General features: G+C 50.8%; 2 protein-coding genes and 3 non-coding genes across 5 annotated transcripts in view; all 5 read right to left on the bottom strand.

The window, feature by feature from the left end:
- Positions 1 to 1,743: 1,743 nt before the first annotated feature.
- HSPA8 (heat shock protein family A (Hsp70) member 8) lies at positions 1,744 to 7,284 on the bottom strand. Its single transcript, XM_068172265.1, has 9 exons — positions 6,783 to 7,284; positions 5,644 to 5,853; positions 4,997 to 5,202; positions 4,759 to 4,911; positions 4,116 to 4,671; positions 3,638 to 3,840; positions 3,153 to 3,351; positions 2,680 to 2,912; positions 1,744 to 2,263 (listed from the first exon to the last, which is right to left on the bottom strand). Exons 1-9 carry the CDS (start codon positions 7,267 to 7,269, stop codon positions 2,078 to 2,080), a joined length of 2,433 nt encoding a protein of 810 aa, XP_068028366.1. The 5' UTR covers positions 7,270 to 7,284; the 3' UTR covers positions 1,744 to 2,077.
- Positions 2,506 to 2,602, bottom strand: LOC137462222 (small nucleolar RNA SNORD14). Its single transcript, XR_010993623.1, has one exon. It is a non-coding gene; the product is annotated as a small nucleolar RNA SNORD14 (small nucleolar RNA).
- LOC137462221 (small nucleolar RNA SNORD14) lies at positions 3,427 to 3,523 on the bottom strand. Its single transcript, XR_010993622.1, has one exon. It is a non-coding gene; the product is annotated as a small nucleolar RNA SNORD14 (small nucleolar RNA).
- On the bottom strand, positions 3,910 to 4,006 carry LOC137462220 (small nucleolar RNA SNORD14). The gene has a single exon (XR_010993621.1). It is a non-coding gene; the product is annotated as a small nucleolar RNA SNORD14 (small nucleolar RNA).
- A 5,695-nt stretch (positions 7,285 to 12,979) lies between the features above and the next one.
- CLMP (CXADR like membrane protein) overlaps positions 12,980 to 19,188 on the bottom strand; it is a 6,691-nt gene continuing 482 nt past the window's right edge. Inside the window, exons 2-4 of the mRNA XM_068171961.1 lie at positions 18,525 to 18,694; positions 15,664 to 15,805; positions 12,980 to 13,274 (exon numbers count right to left, since the gene is read on the bottom strand). Coding sequence (XP_068028062.1) covers positions 12,980 to 13,274; positions 15,664 to 15,805; positions 18,525 to 18,694 — 607 coding nt within the window. The remainder of the gene's footprint in view (positions 13,275 to 15,663; positions 15,806 to 18,524; positions 18,695 to 19,188) is intronic.

The raw sequence follows: 19,188 nt of genomic DNA, 5'->3' as shown, positions 1-19,188 counted from the left end.
GTCTCAGACTGTGCCTTTCCTTACACCCAGCTCTCACCTTTCCTGGAGGGTTTTATTTTATTTTTAGGTTTCCTTTTTTTGGGGTTTCCTTATTGTGATCAATGCAAAAACCCCATCAATTTGATATCATTTTTACTCGTTTGTTCACCTGCTGCCCTGGTTCAGGTGCTGCTGTGGCTGCAGGGCCCTGCAGCAGCTCCTGCTGTCCCCTCTGGGTCCCAGACCCTCAGCCTGTGCTGTGCTTGTAGGATTTACCCTCCGAACCCCCGAGCCCCAGCAGCTGTGGGTGTGAACCAGAGCTCTGGCAGCCCCCAGGATCTCCCTTCACCCACTAAATCCCCTAAACCACCACTTCCCAAACCCCATTTCCATTTCGTGGCCCTCAAGGCAAAAAGAGCCTGGCACACTGTTAACGGGAGGTGCTGCTCTGGGTCATATTCAACACCATAAATATTTTGGGGTGATAGAATTCATACCCAGAGGAGCAACCATAAAAAGGGACCCAAAAAAGTGACGTCCCAAAAAAAAAAGGGATTCTGTGGGCAGGTGCTGCTATCTGGTGGCCCAGCACCAGCAGTGCCAGCAGGGTCCCCAGACTCAAATGTATTTAATCCCTTCTAATTTCCCTCCATTTTGTGTGATTTAATTAATTTCTCATCACCTCCTGGTTGTTATGAGGGAGTTCTCATAGCTGGCAGTGCAGCATGAGGACACCAAGGGACAGCCCCAGCAGCCTGACCTAAGCCAAAGTCACCTGGATTGGGCTGGGACAGGTGGACTTCCCCAGAGGTGTTTGGGATAAAACAGGGATGAACACTGATTTTGGACCCCAAATCAGCCCAGGGATGCTCCAGACCATGGTGGGGGCTCATGGAGATGAGGAAGGAGAAGGGGACACAGAATTTTGGTGATGGATCCCAGGGGCTGAACGCCTGCCTGTGGAAGGAGTGGGAACACAATTCCACATTAAAGTTTTCCTCTTCCCCATTAAACTTTCAGGCAAAGGCACAGTGCTCAGGTACCAGCAGCTGTGGAACAACCCAAAAATGAAGGTGAACACTTGGAACTTGAGGGATCAGGGCTTTTGTCGGGATCCTGGGGCAGGCTCGAGGGGAATCATTGTGATGGCCCACCCCAGGCAGCTGAGAGGTTCTCCCAACACAAAATGGTTTTCAGCCCCTGACTGGATCACGTCTCCCAAGTTCCTTCCAACTGGTACTGCTCTAGGAATTCTGATTTTAGTTGCAATTAAACGTATTGTTCCTCCACTGGTACCACATAAACACACATTTATACAGTGAGGTTTTTTATAAAAATTATGAGACACTACCAATTATTGCTGAAAATATCACCCAAAGCCACCTCCCTGGCCAGCAAATTCTCTCCAACTCCAGTCACCTCTGGACTGTCCTGCAAGTTGATCTACTTAAGCTAGTTTTTATTTGAGAATTGCTAATTATCCAGTACTTTTGTACTTACAATAAGTTGGACTTGGTCTAAAAGGTCTTTTCCAACCTAGTTAGTTCTGAGATTTCCTGCCACAGGTCAGCAATGACCCATTTAAAGTTCTCCTCTCAAAAATCCACTGAATGCTCAAGCAGCAGCTGGCTCCAAAGCTCTTTTCCCACTGCAACACTCACCTGGATCATGCTCACTTCAGCACCAATTCCCTGTGTTTAGAGCTTTTTCCCCCCTTTATTTACACTGGCCAGTTGGTGCAAACAAGTGAAGGCAGAGACAGTGTGATGCCCATTAAATAGTTTTTATTCTTTAGGACATGAATTGCATTTCCACTCATTTACAGTACTGTAAAGTGCAATGGTATTCATCTCCCACCTGTGCACATTTTCAAGTATTTAAAATGCCCAGAAAAAAAATTGTTTTGTTCAGTTTTAACTTTTTCCTTTTTTTTCTTTTTTTTTTTTTTTTCCTTTCTGTTTACAGCAGCTCAGTTATGGAGTTTTTAATCTGGCAAAATAAACCCAGATGTGCCTACAGGATTGGGTCCTTCACTCCGACCCCCAGCTGGGGGTCTCCTCCAACACTAACTACTAGTGGAATGCATTTCCCAGTGTCCTTAGTCCACCTCCTCGATGGTTGGGCCAGAGGAGGCTCCGCCGGAGGGAGGAGCTCCACCCCCAGGGAATCCTCCAGGCATCCCACCGGGCATCCCTCCTGCGCTCTGGTACAGCTTGGTGATGATGGGGTTGCAAACCTTCTCCAGCTCCTTCTGCTGGTGCTCAAACTCCTCCTTCTCGGCCGTCTGCAAGAGAAACAAGAGCTCAGGTGCTGCTGCTGGGCACAGCCCAGGAGGGAAGCAGCACTCCCTGGGGCACACACTGCAGCACTCTGGGCTGGTTTAGCCCCTGCACCAAGCCAGACTTGTAGTAGAGGCACAGTAATTTCTGCTTGCTTTGGCATCTCACGCTGCCCCTGAACAACATAACCCTGGAAGGCAGCCAGGGAACAGAAGAATTGGAGCTAGCTGTGCTCCCCAAGCTGTGGTCGCTCAGACATCCAAGGAAGGTACTTGGACCAACACCAGTCTTTCGACTTCTGGTGGAAACTACGAATGGCTTTGGAGTCACTTTCATCACAGCAACCAGTGCTTCTCCTCCAGCCTCAACTGCCCCTGTAGCTCAGCCAGACCCTGGGAGCTTCACATGGAATCTGACATACCTGGTTCTTGTCCAGCCAGTTGATGATCTCGTTGCATTTGTCCAGGATTTTCTGCTTGTCATCGTCAGAGATCTTGCCCTGGAGCTTCTCATCTTCCACAGTGGCTTTCATGTTGAAGGCATAGGACTCCAGGGAATTCTTGGAGGACACCTTATCCCGCTGCTTCTCATCCTCTGCCTTGTACTTCTCTGCCTCCTGCACCATCCTCTCAATGTCCTCCTTGCTCAGCCGGCCTGCAGAGAACACAAGTCATGAGTTAGGACTCAGTCCTTTTTAGGGAATCATCTCCAATTCCTAAACATTGCACACTTTAAATCTGGGGAGGCAGAAGGGGCCCAGATTGAATACTACAGCTAAAAAAAAAGGCTCACATAGATACAAATCTGATTAGAGCCACCTTCTGACTAAAACAACAGGCAGAGCTTGGCAAATCCATTTTGAAGTGCTCTCCCACCATCAGGACAGATGCTTACCCTTGTCATTTGTGATGGTGATCTTGTTCTCCTTGCCAGTGCTCTTATCCACCGCAGACACGTTCAGGATGCCATTGGCATCAATATCAAAGGTGACCTCGATCTGAGGGACCCCTCTGGGAGCAGGGGGAATGCCAGTCAGCTCAAACTTGCCCAGCAAGTTGTTGTCCTTAGTCATAGCACGTTCTCCTTCATACACCTGAGGAGAAAATCCATCACATTATTTCATTAAAGTTATAGCAGGTTATTAAATTATTATCCTGCAGGGATGTGGTCGCTCAGACATCCAAGGAAGGTACTTGGACCAACACCAGTCTTTCGACTTCTGGTGGAAACTACGAATGGCTTTGGAGTCACTTTCATCACAGCAACCAGGAATTTACAAATTACAGGAATTCAACACCTCTGGCCTAAAAATTACTTCAAGTATCAAGCAGTGGAAGCCCTGACAGCATCCCGTCATTACCCCAGAGCTCTCTGCTCACCTGGATCAGCACCCCGGGCTGGTTGTCAGAGTAAGTCGTGAAGGTCTGGGTCTGCTTGGTGGGGATGGTGGTGTTGCGCTTGATCAGGACTGTCATGACCCCTCCAGCTGTCTCAATACCCAGCGACAGGGGAGTCACGTCCAGCAGCAGCAGGTCCTGCACATTCTCTGACTTGTCTCCAGACAGGATAGCAGCCTGCACAGCTGGGGGGAGAGACACCGCATTAACAGCCCTGCAAAACACACCCTGTGAACTGTGATGATGCACGGGGCTCGCTCAGACATCCAAGGAAGGTACTTGCACCATCACAAGTCTTTCGACTTCTGGTGGAAACTACGAATGGCTTTGGAATCTGATTCATCATTGCAAGTCCAAGGGGAATTCCTACAGCTTTGGCAAGCTCTAGGGACTGAGGTGGAAAACCCAGGGCCTACACCAGTTTGTACCACCAAGAGCTGCAGAGTAAGCTGTGAATTACCTGCCCCATAGGCCACAGCCTCATCAGGGTTGATGCTCTTGTTGAGCTCTTTGCCGTTGAAGAAGTCCTGCAGCAGCTTCTGGATCTTGGGGATGCGCGTGGAGCCTCCCACCAGCACGATGTCGTGGATCTGCGACTTGTCCAGCTTGGCGTCCCTCAGGGCCTTCTCCACGGGGTCCAGGGTGCCGCGGAACAGGTCAGCGTTGAGCTCCTCGAAGCGAGCCCTAGTGATGGAGGTGTAGAAGTCGATGCCCTCGTAGAGGGAGTCGATCTCGATGCTGGCCTGGGTGGAGGAGGACAGGGTGCGCTTGGCGCGCTCGCAGGCGGTGCGCAGGCGGCGCACGGCGCGCTTGTTCTCGCTGATGTCCTTCTTGTGCTTGCGCTTGAACTCGGCAATGAAGTGGTTCACCATGCGGTTGTCGAAGTCCTCCCCACCCAGGTGGGTGTCGCCTGCTGTGGATTTCACCTCGAAGATGCCATCTTCGATGGTCAGGATGGACACATCAAAGGTGCCGCCGCCCAGGTCGAAGATGAGGACATTCCTTTCAGCACCAACCTGGAGGAAACACCCATTTCCATTACTCCATTCCTACTACTACTGAAACAGCTTACTCAGTGGCCAGACACAGCGACCCCTCCATACCTTCTTGTCCAGCCCGTAGGCAATGGCAGCTGCTGTGGGCTCGTTGATGATTCGCAGCACGTTGAGCCCTGCAATAGTTCCAGCATCTTTCGTGGCCTGGCGCTGGGAGTCGTTGAAATAGGCTGGGACAGTCACTACTGCATTGGTAACAGTCTGCAAACACAGCAAACAGCTCAGTTAGGGATGGCAACCCCCCCACAGTACTACTCAGCACATTTCCCTTTAGTCCTGGACTCACCTTTCCAAGATAGGCTTCTGCGATTTCCTTCATTTTGGTTAAAACCATGGAAGAGATTTCTTCTGGGTAGAAACTCTTTGTCTCGCCTTTGTACTCGACCTGCACCTTGGGTCTGCCTGCATCGTTCACCACAGTGAAGGGCCAGTGCTTCATGTCAGACTGCACCACGGAGTCATCGAATCTGCGCCCAATCAACCGTTTCGCGTCTGAAAGAGATCATTTACTCATGTTAATCGTGATCGCTCCTAATTAAAACCTTAAATCCTCATTTAAAAATGCATGAAATCCTAGATTACACTCCTTAACCTATTATTACTGCCTTGTTAAGACTCAGGTGCAAGCTACAAATGTCATGTCCTTGATATCCACAAACACAGTGCTATCACCTCTGAAACACCGAGCTACAAACCAAGTTAAAACAACTGGTTAGGATTACTCAAAATTAACTACCCTGAAACACCTGCTGCAGAGCAAATATTTGTCCTGCCTCTGATAAAATTTAGCTTTTACCAGTGCAACTTTATTCTGGCTACTGATAATTTAGTTATATCAATACCTATAAAAAGCCTTTAACCTTGCTATTGGTAATTCACCGAATCAGGAAAAATCTTTTATCACTAAACAGTGTGCCAATCCTGCAGCCTTACCGAAGACTGTGTTGGTTGGGTTCATGGCCACCTGGTTCTTGGCAGCATCACCGATGAGCCTCTCTGTGTCTGTGAAGGCCACGTAGCTCGGCGTGGTGCGGTTGCCCTGGTCATTGGCGATGATCTCCACCTTCCCATGCTGGAACACGCCAACACAGGAATAGGTGGTGCCAAGATCAATCCCGACAGCTGGTCCCTTCGACATCTTGTCTGGAAAAAAAAAAAAAAAAAAAAGAAAATTAATTTAGTTAAAAGTGAAGCTAGTATAGATTGCCCAGAAAAAAATATGGCTATTTTATCTATTAAATATTTTGAAAAGCAGGCTGGTGGTGCTAGGAGTAGCGTGTTCTAGCGCCATGTGTCCCACTGCAAGGGGCTGGAGGCGGATCCCGTCGGCCCAGCCCGCTCGGTGAGCTCCGGACGATCCCTGGAACTCCAGCCCCGTTATCCCACGCGGCCGCAGCGCCGCACACCGGCTGCACTCCCCGCCTCCGCCGCTTGGCGGCCCCCGCACCACGTGGCGAGCGACTCCAAGTCCCAGCGCGCCCCGCGCCGCCCGCGCAGCGGGACCGCGGGGGCGGGGCGTGTCCGGGGGCTGCCGGGAAATGGAGTTCCCGGCGGGCGGGCCGCGTGCGCCAGCACAGCCCCAGCCCCGTGCAAAACCCCAACCCCCCTCGCTCCCCCGGGGGCCATCCCCTCCACATCCCACATGGCCGCTCCCCTCCCGGGCACTGCAGCACCCGGCGCCGCCCCCCAGCGAGGCAAGATGGGCGCTGCGCCTCCTCGAGCCGTCCCCTCTTCTCCCCTCCCCCGTCTCAGCATTTCCGAATGGGGGTGGGGGCAGAAAGCGGAGCCCCCGCTCCTCCCCCTCCCGCGGCACGTTACATTTAGAACACAAGCGTGCGACCAGCGGGAGAAAAAACAGCACCGCAGCGGTCCAAAATGGGTCAGTACCCGCCATCCCCTCCCTATCCCCGCAGCACAACGGTTCCGGAGGACACAAAACCACCCGGGAGGGGCCTCCGCCTTTCCCAGACCCCCCCCAAAGCTGCCTCCTCCACCCTCCCTACACCATTGCAAGGCAGCCGCGTCCCAGCCCGCCCTCCCCCTGCCGCGTGGCGCCCCCCCAGCCCCGTTACCCGCAGTCCGGCCCGCTCTCTCGTTCACACGCTGGGCAGCGGCTCCGCTCAGCTCCGGCTCGCTCAATGCCCCGGGACCGCCGCGCCGCCCTTTTATACCCACCCAGAACCTTCCAGAAGGCCACGCCTCCCTCGCTCTGCTCTGACCAATCAGCGTGTGGATCCCGCCCCCCCGGTCACTGGTGATTGGTCCCTGCCGTGCGTGACGCGCGCCGGAAGGGGGCGTTGCGCGCCGGCCGGCCCCGCGTTCTCGAACCTTCATGCGCTTTCCCCGCGCCCCCCTAAACCCCGCGGTGGGCGCGGCTTTCCTAGCGTCTTGTCCAATCAGAGCCCGCACTTCAGGTGACGACACGCGTGGTGGGCGTGGCTCGATGAGCGGGCGGGCGCCACAGCCAATCGCCGCGCGGCGCGCCAGGTCTTTATTTGCATATTTCGCAATGGGGCGGGAGGGGCCAATCGGCTCGCGGGAATGGCGGGTGATTTGCATAGAGGGCGGTGGGGAAGGAGCGCGGCGGGGAAGGGGAAGCGCAAGATGGCGGCGCCATGAGGGGCGACCCTGGGCAGAGCCCCGGGGATCCCCTTGTGCCCGCCGAGATCGCTCCTTCCCCTCAGGAGTGCCGCCACTCCCCGTTCTCCTGCTCGCAGCCATCGCCTGGCCTTTGCCCCGTGATCAGTAAATCAGCTCAGTAATGCCCCGAGTACAAATCGGCATCCTCCATGTTCCCTTGTGCGTTCCCCGGTTTCCCCCCGCGGCCCGTTTCTCTCGCAGGAAGCTTTGCGTAGGCACTGGGAGCTGCTTATTGCACAGAGCCAAAGCCGTCGGAGCACCTCCAATGCTTCACAATGCGTCCTAAATGTTCTCATCCCGCGGCAGCCCCAGTCCGGGCTGTCGCCCCTGGTGCTGCTCGCTGTGTGGGTAGTCCAGCTCCCAGCACGGATTTATTCATTTGGAGAGGCAAACGGTGAAAAACCGGGGTTTTTTTTGGTGTCCCGAGGCATGGGGGGAGCTGGGCAGAGGTCGGGAATCACCTGAGGTGACGCTCAGGGCTGTGACCTGCGTCCAGTGTTCGCATGGAATAAAGGCCAGGGAGGCACTGGGAGCAGGGAGCACAAACACCGAACCCCGGCCGGGCTCTGCGACTCGGGGAAAACAGGCAAGGGGCGTCCATTTAAAGGGGTAAAAACCGCACAAAAAAAGCATTTCAGGTTCTCCCAGGCTGACTTCAGACAAAAACGCTCTTGGTAACACTTAAAAATCCAGTCCAGGGACACAGGCACAGGTCCCTCAGCCTGTCCCTTGTGTGTGTCTGTGACAATTCCTGGGACAAGGGTGCCACCATCGCTTTGCCCGGCTGTTCGGGGTGGCCTCAGCGAGGGGACGTGTCGCGGAGCCCCGGCTCGGCTGTGCCCCCGTGCCAGCCCACAAAACCAGTCCCACTCCAGAGGCACTGGGCCCACGGGGAGTCACTGGTGTCCAGCCAGCTTGTGGCTCCCGTTCTTGCTCAGGGCTAAAAGCCGAGCGGGGCTGTTGGGGTGGCACCCAAGAGGCGGCTTTGGAGCTGGAATTTGGGTGCAGAAGGTTAAAGGCGGGACAGGGAAGGGGCTCTGTGTCATGGAGCACCAGCTGTGCCTCTGGAGGTAAGGTATAAACCGTGGTACACCTGGCCAGGTAAGGCGTGCAAAGCACGCTCCACCCTGTCCAGAGTACAGCTCTTCTACTCCAGAGATGCTCCTCAGCGTAATTCACGCTGAGCCCACCACGGCACCCTTGCTGTTCGCCTTTGGGGTGGTTTTTTGGGGTTGCTTTTTTTTAAAAGCATGGGCAGAATTTCGGCAGGACCTAAGAATAGCAGCTTGGGATGCCACAGTGACATTTAGATGTGCGAGCACACTTGGGAGAGCAGGCTGAGAGCAAGGGGAGGCAGCCTGAAACTGCAGTGAGTCAGTGCAGGGAGGAGGGCAGTTTGCAAATGACTCATCCCATCAGAAATTAGAGGCTGTTAAACTGGACAAAAAGAGCTCATTTGCTTGATGTCACATAAATTAAAGCTTGGCAGGCTTAAGTATTTCGTTAAAGTATTTAGCGTGGAATTTTTTTTTTTTTCCCAAATTATGGATTGGGAGTGAATTTCGTGAATCGAGGATCTAGCACTGCTTGCTCTTTCAGTGTTCAAAACAGAGCTGGGAGGAGAAGGGAGATTATCAAAGGCATTCCTCCTGCTCACCACAGCAGCACTTATTTATATAACACTTGCATCCGCCGAAGTTTGAAAATCGCCCTTTTGCAAGGCCCTCCCTTCCCTTTCCCACGGGGTTCCCCCCCTTCTCAGCATGTCAGGACAAACTGCTCCCGGTTAAAAATAACCCCAAGTTCCTGCTCCTGTGCAAAAGTCTGCAAACTGCACAGCTCCTCTCAAAACCTGTGTCACCTAATCAGGGTTTTTTAATGTCATCAACTCCAGTGGGACCAGGAACAGCGTTTGCTCTTGAACTAGGGACAGACAGGACATACCTGTGAGCCCACTGTGTTGTCACCCTGTTTTGTTTCAAATGCTGCCTGACTGTGTTGCAATTTTTGCTCCCGGATTTCAGCAAGGAGGATTGTTGATGTCTGGACACCTCTGCAAAACCCCCTGGGGGGAAAAAGAAGGCTGAGAGAAACCAAGCACAGCACCTTTAGCTCCCCTAAATCCCACCCCCAGCTGCCTGGATCCCTGTGAGCTGCCTCCAAAGGTTTATCTGCAGAGATCTGAACTGGCTGGATGCAGCTCAAGGTTTCCTCCTCACCTCAGAGCTCATGAGGAAAGCCAAGCACGTGGGCTGGTTCAGCAGGAAGGTCACAGCAGGGCGAGGATGAAGCCACCACGGGTTGTTGTGCTGGCATTATTTATTTACCAGGTTGGCTTCCAGCACCTGTGTCCTCAGCCAAAATATCCCAGATAATATCCCAGATATACCCAAACCACATTTACTTCCATGCATCACCCAGGGTTTCACATCTTTTGTGAAATGTCACCTAAATTAGTCTGAAAAATACCCAGCCAAAATATCCCAGATAATATCCCAGATATACCCAAACCACATTTACTTCCATGCATCACCCAGGGTTTCACATCTTTTGTGAAATGTCACCTAAATTAGTCTGAAAAATACCCAGGAAAAAAGCCCAGCTTCCCCACGCTTCCCATGCAAATATGCACATAGGCCTGCCTAGCTTAAAAATGGTATTTTTAACTCCATCCTTTTTTTTCCCCCCCTTGGATTCAGCTTGACAGCATGAAACCCATCACACCACAGAAAATGGAACGAGTTGAGTTGCAGCGCTTCAGCTGCAGCACCTTTATTTATAAAACAACCAACCAAAAAAAAAATTATTAAATCATTGATTCAAAGGAATCAATAATAAATATTTGCTTTCCTCTGAGTTGTTCAGACACAGTACAAGTACACCAATCATAGCAGGTAGCAGAGATGGAAGCTGAGTTTAGCTGCTGAGAAACAAAAAGCTACATAACATGGTAGGCATTTAATCACACAATTAATAGCTGGTATATGACAGTAAATGCTTTAATACACTATTTTACAAAACAGGGTTTGGCTTATTTGCTTCTCTTGTGCAACTCCTGGTGGGCTGGAGCTTAGAAAATAGAATACCTTTGGAATGATCCCTTTCTCCTGCTCCCGTTGGTGATGAACTTTTCCCTTCCCTGTGAGTCACTGATGTGTGGGCTGAAGCAGATACCTGGACAGCGCCTGCATCCCAACAGGGCCTGGAAATTCTGAGCCAACAGGGCTTGGAGCAGCCAGGATGGATCCCCCAGAGCAGGCTTCAGCCACTGCCCCTCTGCCTGACCCTCCCCAGGGCCCCAGAGCTCTCAGCTCCTGCCAGCAGAGCTCACAGCACGGTTCCACAGCAGGAGAGGCTGCCCAAAGGCTCCAGGAAAACCTGCCAGGGCAAATTCTCCTCCCTCCGGGCTGCAGAGCCTCCTCTCTGCTAATTACCGGGCTGGGCTGGGACTCAAAGCTGCCCCAGAGCCTTTGGCTGTCAGGCTGTGGCCAGCTCAGCTGTTGGAACTGTCACGCTGGGTTTGTGGTGAGGAGCTCCTGGAGGCTCAGGGAAAAGCACTCCTGGCTCTCTGGGCACGGAATGAGGATCCACGGGGAGTGTTCAGCACAGTGAGCACCCACAGAACAACCCACAAGCTGCTTTCACCACCCTGTTCCTGCTTTTGGAATTTTCCCAGCTCTGGAGTGGCTCGGGGGTGCTTTGGAGCACCTGAACCTTCAGGGCTCAGGAAAAAACCAACTGCAGAGGAATCACAGACACACAGAGCTGCTGCTCCCACCCAGCTGATCCAGGGATGTGCTCCTGGAGCATCCAAGGTGGAATGACAGAGTATCCACCACCAGCAGCTGGCATGGGAGGAGCAGCTCATCAAACAGCTCATACCAGGTCTCCCTTATTAAAACTGGCATTGTTTTCGCTGCACAGCATCAGTAATTTGTCCTGCCAAGGGTTAAATCTGGGGTAGAGAAAGCAATGGAATTTTGAGTGACTGCTCCTAGGAAGAGAAGTTCCCACATAGTGTAGGGCAAGTTTGAAAACTCTTTCCCATATGGAAGTGGCTTTGATCAGGTTGTCAGAGATCTCAAGTAAAGAAATTAGAATTCTGGGTCTCAGAAAAGGAGATTAATGACAATCCTGGAGTGAAAGAATTACAGATCTGTGGTTCTTCTGTGCTCATCCATCTTCTTTAGGCTCTTTCCACAAATTGGAGAAACCCTTTCCCTCCCTCCAGTTGGGGGAAAAAAACCCAAACACCCTCATTTTTAAAACAGAAAATCACCAGTCTAGGAGTACAGGAATCTAGAACCTACAAGCTCAGTGTCTTGTGTGCAGCAGTGGTCAGAGCCAAGTCCTTCAGAGGAAAACATCAATGACACAATTCTGCATCTGTGCCTACCTCCCATCCTTTCCTAACTTCATATTCCGTGGAAATGCTTAACCTGGTTGCTCACAAAAATGTTTTTTACGATTCTTGCCATTTTTAAGAGTCTTGCTAAAGGTTTAAGCCTCAGCCCTGGCACATGGCCCAGCATTTGGTGTAGGAGTGGGACAACACACACAAAGATGTCCTGATGGGAGCAGCGTTTTGTGCTTGTTTACCTGCCCCAGGTGTGTTTTCCTCTGTCAGGGAGCCCTTCAGGCCTTCCCTGGGGGTCAGCTGGGGAGTGCTGTTCACTCAGTCTCAGGAAGAACTTTCCATAAGGCTTCTCCAGCACAGCTCCCCCACACCTGGCCAGTCCTCCAGCTGGCAGTGACTGAGAGCTCTTCCCAAGGCTCCATCCAGGCTTTTTGGTACATTGGTGGCCCTCCCCATCCGGGCACTGCTGGGTTCAGTGCCCAGTTCTCCTCTCTCTAAGGCTCAGTAGCCACGGGCACCTCTCCAGAGCAGCTCCCGTGGCTCTGCAGTGCCGCCCATGGAAGCAGAGTCAGGCTCCTGGCCCGAAGTTTATTCTGGCAATTAAAGCACCTCTGTTTTCTTGACGGAAAAGGTCCTTTCTCTTTAGCACAGAGTTTAGTTCAGACACCTTAATGCTGCATTTCTCGTCCTTTGGGACTGATCTTTTAATTTCCACTTCAGTTACAGCCTCCAGTATGTCGCTGAATACAGAAAATGTGAAGCACCTGTCAGTTCCCTTTGAGGCTGGACACCCTCAGCCTCAAAATCTTCCCTTAAGACAACACATCTTCGAGAAACTTCTCCAAAACCAGTCCAAGAGACTTCTGCCTCCCCACAAAACCTCTCTGGAATATTATGCATCTTTAAGTCTTTGTTGATCCCTTTATAAAAAAATCCTGAGGTTTGGCTTCTTTTCACTCATACAGTTTCACTCGACAGCACAGCTTTGCTGTCATAGGTTTTAAATGCTCAGTGTTCCATTTTCAAAGGAAAACCAAAACAAAACAAAAGCTAATTTAAAAAGAAGCTCCCTTTTCCCTCCATTAAATCTTTCTCTAGATCAGAACCCCAGTGACGCTCAGAAAGAACCGAGTGGGAGGGCTTCTCGTGCTGTGAATAATCCCGAGTGACTAGGATGAAGCTGACCAGGAGGAGAACTAGCTACCCGAGCGATGCTAAGTGGCTGGTGCTGTGTGAAGAGTCGCTGCCGCCCAGGGGACGCTCCGGGCCGGCTCACACGGTCTGGAAGGCGCGGCTCTGCGCGGGCACCATCGCCGCCGGCGCTGCCACCTTCACCAGCTGGCCGAAATCCGCTCTGCGGGGCTCCGGCTCCCTCCTGTCCGCCTGCCGCTGGCTGAACTGCCGAGGGGTCAGGTGCGGGGTGGCTTCGGTGGACAAAGTCCGCTGGCTGCGGGAGGCACTGTTGGCTGTGGACCTGGTGGAGGAGGAGCCCGAGCGGGAGCTGCGGGAGCCGGAGGAGGAGGAGCTGGGTTTGACGAGGTGCGCCTTGGGTGCCTCGGCATCTTCCCTGCGAGGGAGCACAGCCAGGGGTGAAACAGCGCGGAAATGCTCGGGTCACCCCTCCGGATTGCTGCTGGGAGTCGCCCGGAATGGGGGAAGGAGCGGGGAAAGAAGAGGAAAAAGAAGGGGGGAAGGAAGAGGAAAAAAAGGGAAGGGAAGGGAAGGGAAGGGAAGGGAAGGGAAGGGAAGGGAAGGGAAGGGAAGGGAAGGGAAGGGAAGGGAAGGGAAGGGAAGGGAAGGGAAGGGAAGGGAAGGGAAGGGAAGGGAAGGGAAGGAGGAAGGGAGGGAGGGAGGGAGGGAGGGAGGGAGGGAGGAAGGAAGGAAGGAAGGAAGGAAGGAAGGAAGGAAGGAAGGAAGGAAGGAAGGAAGGAAGGAAGGAAGGAAGGAAGGAAGGAAGGAAGGAAGGGAAAAGAAAAGAAAACCACCCCAAAACCCTCTCAGAACCACAACGCAGGGACAAGAAGCTTTCATTCATCACCATAACAGAATATGCAAATGCTTCAAAATACTGACATTGCAAATATGAGAGAAAACAGTTGGTTGATGTCTGTGCTAATTTGCCGAGGGAAAGAAAGGGGAACTTTAATATCCTGCAAATTGTCCAAACTCTCTGCTGTGTAACTGGGTGGATTAAACTCCCCATTGCCCTGCAGTGTTGGTAAATGAATTTGGAATGAACACACGCTGCTCACGCCCGGCTCTGTGTGTGTGCAGTGAACATCGAGTGTCGGAGCAAACAGCGCAGGTTGAGCTGTCTGCTCTGCAATCCTCAGCCAGAACCACAAAGGGCAAGACTGCCTGAAACCGGTTCTTCCACTTAAAACCACCCCTGTGGCAGGGAGAGAAGCGCCACAACCGGGTCCTGACAGAGAGAGAGAGAGAAGGAGGGGGAGGATGTAACAGGCAGGCGTGAGAGGGTGGTACAAGAGAGGCTCCGAGTGGAAAGGCAAGGAAAGCAAAAGGAAACAGGAAAAGGGGAAGAAATCAGCAGAGAGTGCCTTTGTGCCGGCAAGCTGGGAGCGATCAGCAGCTGAAGGGATTATGGAAGTGCCTGCTGGTGCAGAGATGTCACACGAGGCCAGGTGGCCGCACAGATAGACATAAAGATGGATCAAGGGTTTGTTTCTTGGAGGGCAGCAGCAGCTCAAACTCATTCCTGGAAATAGATCTTTCCAGCGCTTTCCTTCCTGAGGAGTTTAGGCTGGCTTGGCTGGAGCCCAAGCTCAGCTTAGGGGAGTTCAGGGGCAGGGAACAGATGAGCTCCAGGAACAGGAGTCAGCATTCGCCGTGCTCTCGCTCCCCTCCGTGCTCATCCGGAGCTAAATCCGGGGGAACAGTTGTTCAAAAGGCTCAAGGAGGGCTCAGAGGACGTGTCTGCTAAACTGTGTGCCACATAGGAGCTGCAACTGAAAGGAAAAAAGGGGGAGAGAAGGAAGGAAGAAGGGGGGAAAGAAAGGGAGAAGAGGGGGAAAGAAGGGAGGAAAGAAGGAAGAAAGAGGGAAAGAGGGGGAAAGAAAGGGAAAATAAAGGAGAAAAGAAGGGAAAAGAAGGTGGAAAGAGGGGGAGAAGAATGGAGAAGGAAGTGGGAAAGAAGGGAGAAGGAAGGGGGAAAGAAGGAAAAAAAGAATGGAAAAAGAGGAGGGAAAGAAGGAGTAAATAAGAGAGAAAAGAAGGGGAAAGAAGGTGGAAAGAATAGGAAAAGAATGGAGAAGGAAGAGGGAAAGAAGGAAGGGGAAAAGAAGGAAAAAAGAATGGAAAAAGAAGAGGGAAAGAAGGAGTAAATAAGGGAGAAAAGGGAAAAGAAGGTGGAAAAGGGGAAAAGAAGGGGGAAAGAAGGAACAAAGAAGGGAAAAAGAGGGGGGAAAGAAGGAGAAAATAAGGGAGAAAGGGGAAAAGAAGGTGGAAAGAGGGGGAGAAGAATGGAGAAGGAAGGGGAAAAGAGGAACAAAGAAGGGGAAAAGAGGGAAGGAAGAAGATGGGGGAAAGAAAGGAAAGAAAAAAGAAAAAGAAAAGAAAGAAGGAAAGGAAACCTCCCCCAAACCCTCTCAAAACCACAACGGACAAGCAGCTTCAATTTGACACCATAAAAGAATATGCAAATGCTTCAAAATACCGAAATTACAAACGTGAGAGAAAACAGTTGGTTGAGGTCTGTGCTAATTTGCCGGGAGAGAGGAGGGGTGACTTTAATCTGATTTTCTGGAAAGTCTTCACAAAGATTCTCACAGTCAAGAAATTTGTCAGTGATATTTCACGGAGGCTTTAAAAGCTTTTTAGAACAACCTCTGAAGACACTTTAAGCTTCTTACAGTTAGTTAAAACGGCGGTGCAAAGACAAAGACGTGGGAAAATGCAGGAAGGGAGTGGGGGAGGTGGGATTAAACAGAAGGCGTTACCTGATTTCATTTGGTGCCTCCTCTTCCTCGTATCTCTTCTTTTCTTTCCTCCTGATGGTCAGCCTCACCACCAGGAAAAGGAGGGAGAGCCCCACCACCACTCCACACACTGCCCCGGCGATCATGCTGATGTTTTGGGCATCTGTTGTCCAAAAATCAAATTTATTGGTGAGCCCTTGTTGGTGTGGTCAGGTTCTATCCATGCTACAAGTCCCAGCACTGGGTATAACTCATGTGAAAAATGCATCTTTTAGGATTGGCTTTTGGCAAATATTACAATGAATATTATATGTGTAATATTAGAAAGTTATGCTGTATTAATTCTCTTAAGTGATGTGTTCAATGTATTTTTAGGTTATAACACAATGTTAAAATAGAAACGCTGCGATGTAAGATGTTTTTTAGTAGCTCAAGAAATAGATAAGATAAACAAGAAGCTCTTCACACAGAGATAACAGCAATGGGAAACCTAAAGAGTTACAGCCTCCTTATCAGAAAAGACAAACATTCTTCCACCTTCTCTCCTCTTTATGGAACCACCAGGATCAAGGGGAAGAAGTTGACAAAAACCAGAAAAAATCTTAATTTGCAAGGAATTTCTGCACCATGTATGAGATATATGAATAAACAACAGGCTGTTGCTTTTCAGGGTTGTTCCTTTGCTCACAAGGCATGGTTTTGGCAGCTCAGTGCCCAAAAACATCCGGACGTCCAGAATTCTTTGCTTTTTATTGTCTTGTAGTGCCCTGATCCTCATTGTCTGAATTATTATTACTCTGATTTTATTAGTATTTTTTATAACTATTCTATTACTAATAAACTTTTAAGATTTTAAAAAACAAGTGATTGGTGTTTTTCACACTCAGGACAGAGCGCTGGAGTTTATTTTTTTAGGTGTGTCTCCACAGAGAAGTTGAACCAGTTCATCTCCAGCGAAGCTGAGCTGGCAGGGAGCGAAGCAATCACCTCTGCAAAGGTGAAAGCACGAGTGCTGTGCCTTCAGCTGTGGGGCAGAGTTGAAATAAGGAGGAAAAACCCCCTTCTAAGAGCATAAAAATACAGAAAATACAAAGACAGGACAACCCTCGTGTGAAACACGGCACCAGGCAGCATCCCAAGGCAGGGGAATGTTTGATCTGTTAATGTTTCCCTATGAGGATTTTTTTTTCCCTTTATCTCCCCTTCAATGATTAAAACCCATTTCTGGAATGAATTATTCAAATGTGGAGAAAAAGTGACCTGACTGAGGCAGACAAAGGAGGAAAGGAAACCATCCTGGGCAGGGCTTTGTTCATCCAAACCAGCCGAGGTAATGAGAGAACATTTCCCATGGGTTATGGGCCCTTGCTGATAGTTTATGAGAACCTTTTTGGATAAAAGTGGTCAGGCTGGGCTTGGCTGGAAGATGTTTCCTTAAACTCAGTCCCTCAGGAGGGTTTAGCAAAGCCAAGTGAGGTTTTAAACCAGTTCAGTTCAATTGCCCTAAAAGCTGCCTGGACGCTTTTACTTCATATGCCCGAGGCAAACCGGTTTTCCTTATTCCACATTCCAGTTATTTCAGGCTTGGCTGAGCAGAAAAATTCCAAAACTATGGACTCTCCAGGAGGAGACTTCTTTGTAAGGAATCTTATCACAGCAGGTCCGGCTTTGAGAGCTGCTGAACTCCATTGTTTGGCTTTGGGTGATAAACCCCACCCTTTTCCTGGTATGCAGATGTAAAGGACACCCTGCCGAGGGCTGCACACACCCCTGTGGGGTTAATCGGGCGGTTTTGACCTCTGCTGTTCAGGACACAAACGGCCAAACCCGATTAAACTATGTCAAAAGTTACTTTTTGCACTGCAAATTAGTCCCTGTCGCAGCCAGCCTTTCCAAATGTCTTCAGATATTTTGCTGTCCCAAGTGCAGCAAATACATAATTTGGAGTGATGGAATACTCACAGAGAGAATTCATACCCGAGAGTCACCTCATGCAATCACTCCAGCCAGAAGAACCCCGAACTTACCATTTTCCCTGCTTGTGTTTCATGAATCGTTCTGAAAATCAACTTTTCTATCAGACCCAGACATCTAAAGTGATCAAACCATCATCTGGGCTCAGGCTGGGATGTTATTTTAGGTGAGGGCTGCTGTGTGAATCAAAAATGCAATTAAAAAGAGCTATTTTGTGGGATTAAAGTATGAAAGGGCAAAGGACCAGCACAGAATTTTCCAGGTGGGAGAGCTGGGAGGCAGCGGGTCCCCCGTGGAGCAGCAACACGGTTCTGGGTGAAAGGAGTGAGAGATTTCTCTTTACAAACAAACTGTGGGTCTGCTGGGAGATAAACCCAGCACTGAGAGATAAAAGAAACAAAGGGAAGGATCCCATTGATGAATGGATGAAAAGCATGAGAGAGATTTGTCTTTGCAAACAAACTGTGGGTCTGCGGATACAGAAGATTGGACACTGAGAGATGAAAGAAACAAGGGGAAGAAGCGTGAATTCCATGGGAATTCCACTGATTGGAAAGGCAGCCCAGATGATGGTTTTATCACTGTAGATGGCTGGGTCTGTTAGAAGCCTTGATTGACACAAGGAAAAGGGAAAGGGAGGGCACACATTAGAAGGGAGTCTGTATTAGGTGATTTGGGAAGTCTGAACCTCTCAAGTACCTCAGCCAGTGGGGAAGGGAGAGGGAAATGTGGCTGGGAAATTGGCACAAAAAGGAGGCTGCATCCCCTAAACATTTGAGAGACCCCATGAGAAATGCCCCATGGCCTCTGCCTTTATTGGAATGAAGTTCCAGGACCCCTCTGTCTCCTTTTTGGCCAGCAGCCCCAGGTGTTTGCGGAGGGATTTCCCTGCCCAGGGCGGTACTTACGCCGCACGGTCACCTGCAGCGCGCAGCTCTCCTGCCCCGCCTCGTTGGTGGCCACGCACTGGTACAGCCCCGTGCTCATCTGCGTCAGGTTCTTCAGCAGGACCTGCCCGGGGTTGGAGATGTCTGGGAGGGGAAAAACACCACCGGGATGAATCAAATGGAGCGAGAAACTTCAGCTGGGGGTAGTGCACAGAGGCACAAATTGATGTGTGGGGTGCAGTCAACTCCAGAACAATGCCAAGGGGGAAGGAAAGAAGAAAGAAGGGGGAAAGAGAGAGAGAAGGGATAAAAAGAGGGAAAGAAGGCAGAAAGAAGGGGGAAAAGGAGAAAGAAGGAAGGAAGAAAGAAGAGGGAAAGGGAGAAAGAAGGAAGGAAGAAAGAAGAGGGAAAGGGAGAAAGAAGGAAGGAAGAAAGAAGAGGGAAAGGGAGAAAGAAGGAAGAAAGAAGGGGGAAAGGGAGAAAGAAGGGGGAAAGGCAGAAAGAAGGAAGAAAGAGGGAAGAAGGAAGAAAGAAGTAAGAAAGAAGGAAGAAGGAAGAAAGAAGGGGGAAAGGGAGAAAGAAGGGAGAAAAAGGGGGAAAGAAGGAAGAAGGGGGAAAGGTGGAGCATCCCCCCAGGTGCAGCCGCAGCGGTGGGAGGAGTGTTGGAGCATCCCCCCAGAGATCC

The sequence above is a fragment of the Anomalospiza imberbis genome, chromosome 24, assembly GCF_031753505.1.
Source record: "Anomalospiza imberbis isolate Cuckoo-Finch-1a 21T00152 chromosome 24, ASM3175350v1, whole genome shotgun sequence".
In the NCBI taxonomy this organism is placed as follows: domain Eukaryota; kingdom Metazoa; phylum Chordata; class Aves; order Passeriformes; family Viduidae; genus Anomalospiza; species Anomalospiza imberbis.
Note: the sequence above shows the minus strand (reverse complement) of the source record. Positions and strands in the feature narration are given on the sequence as shown.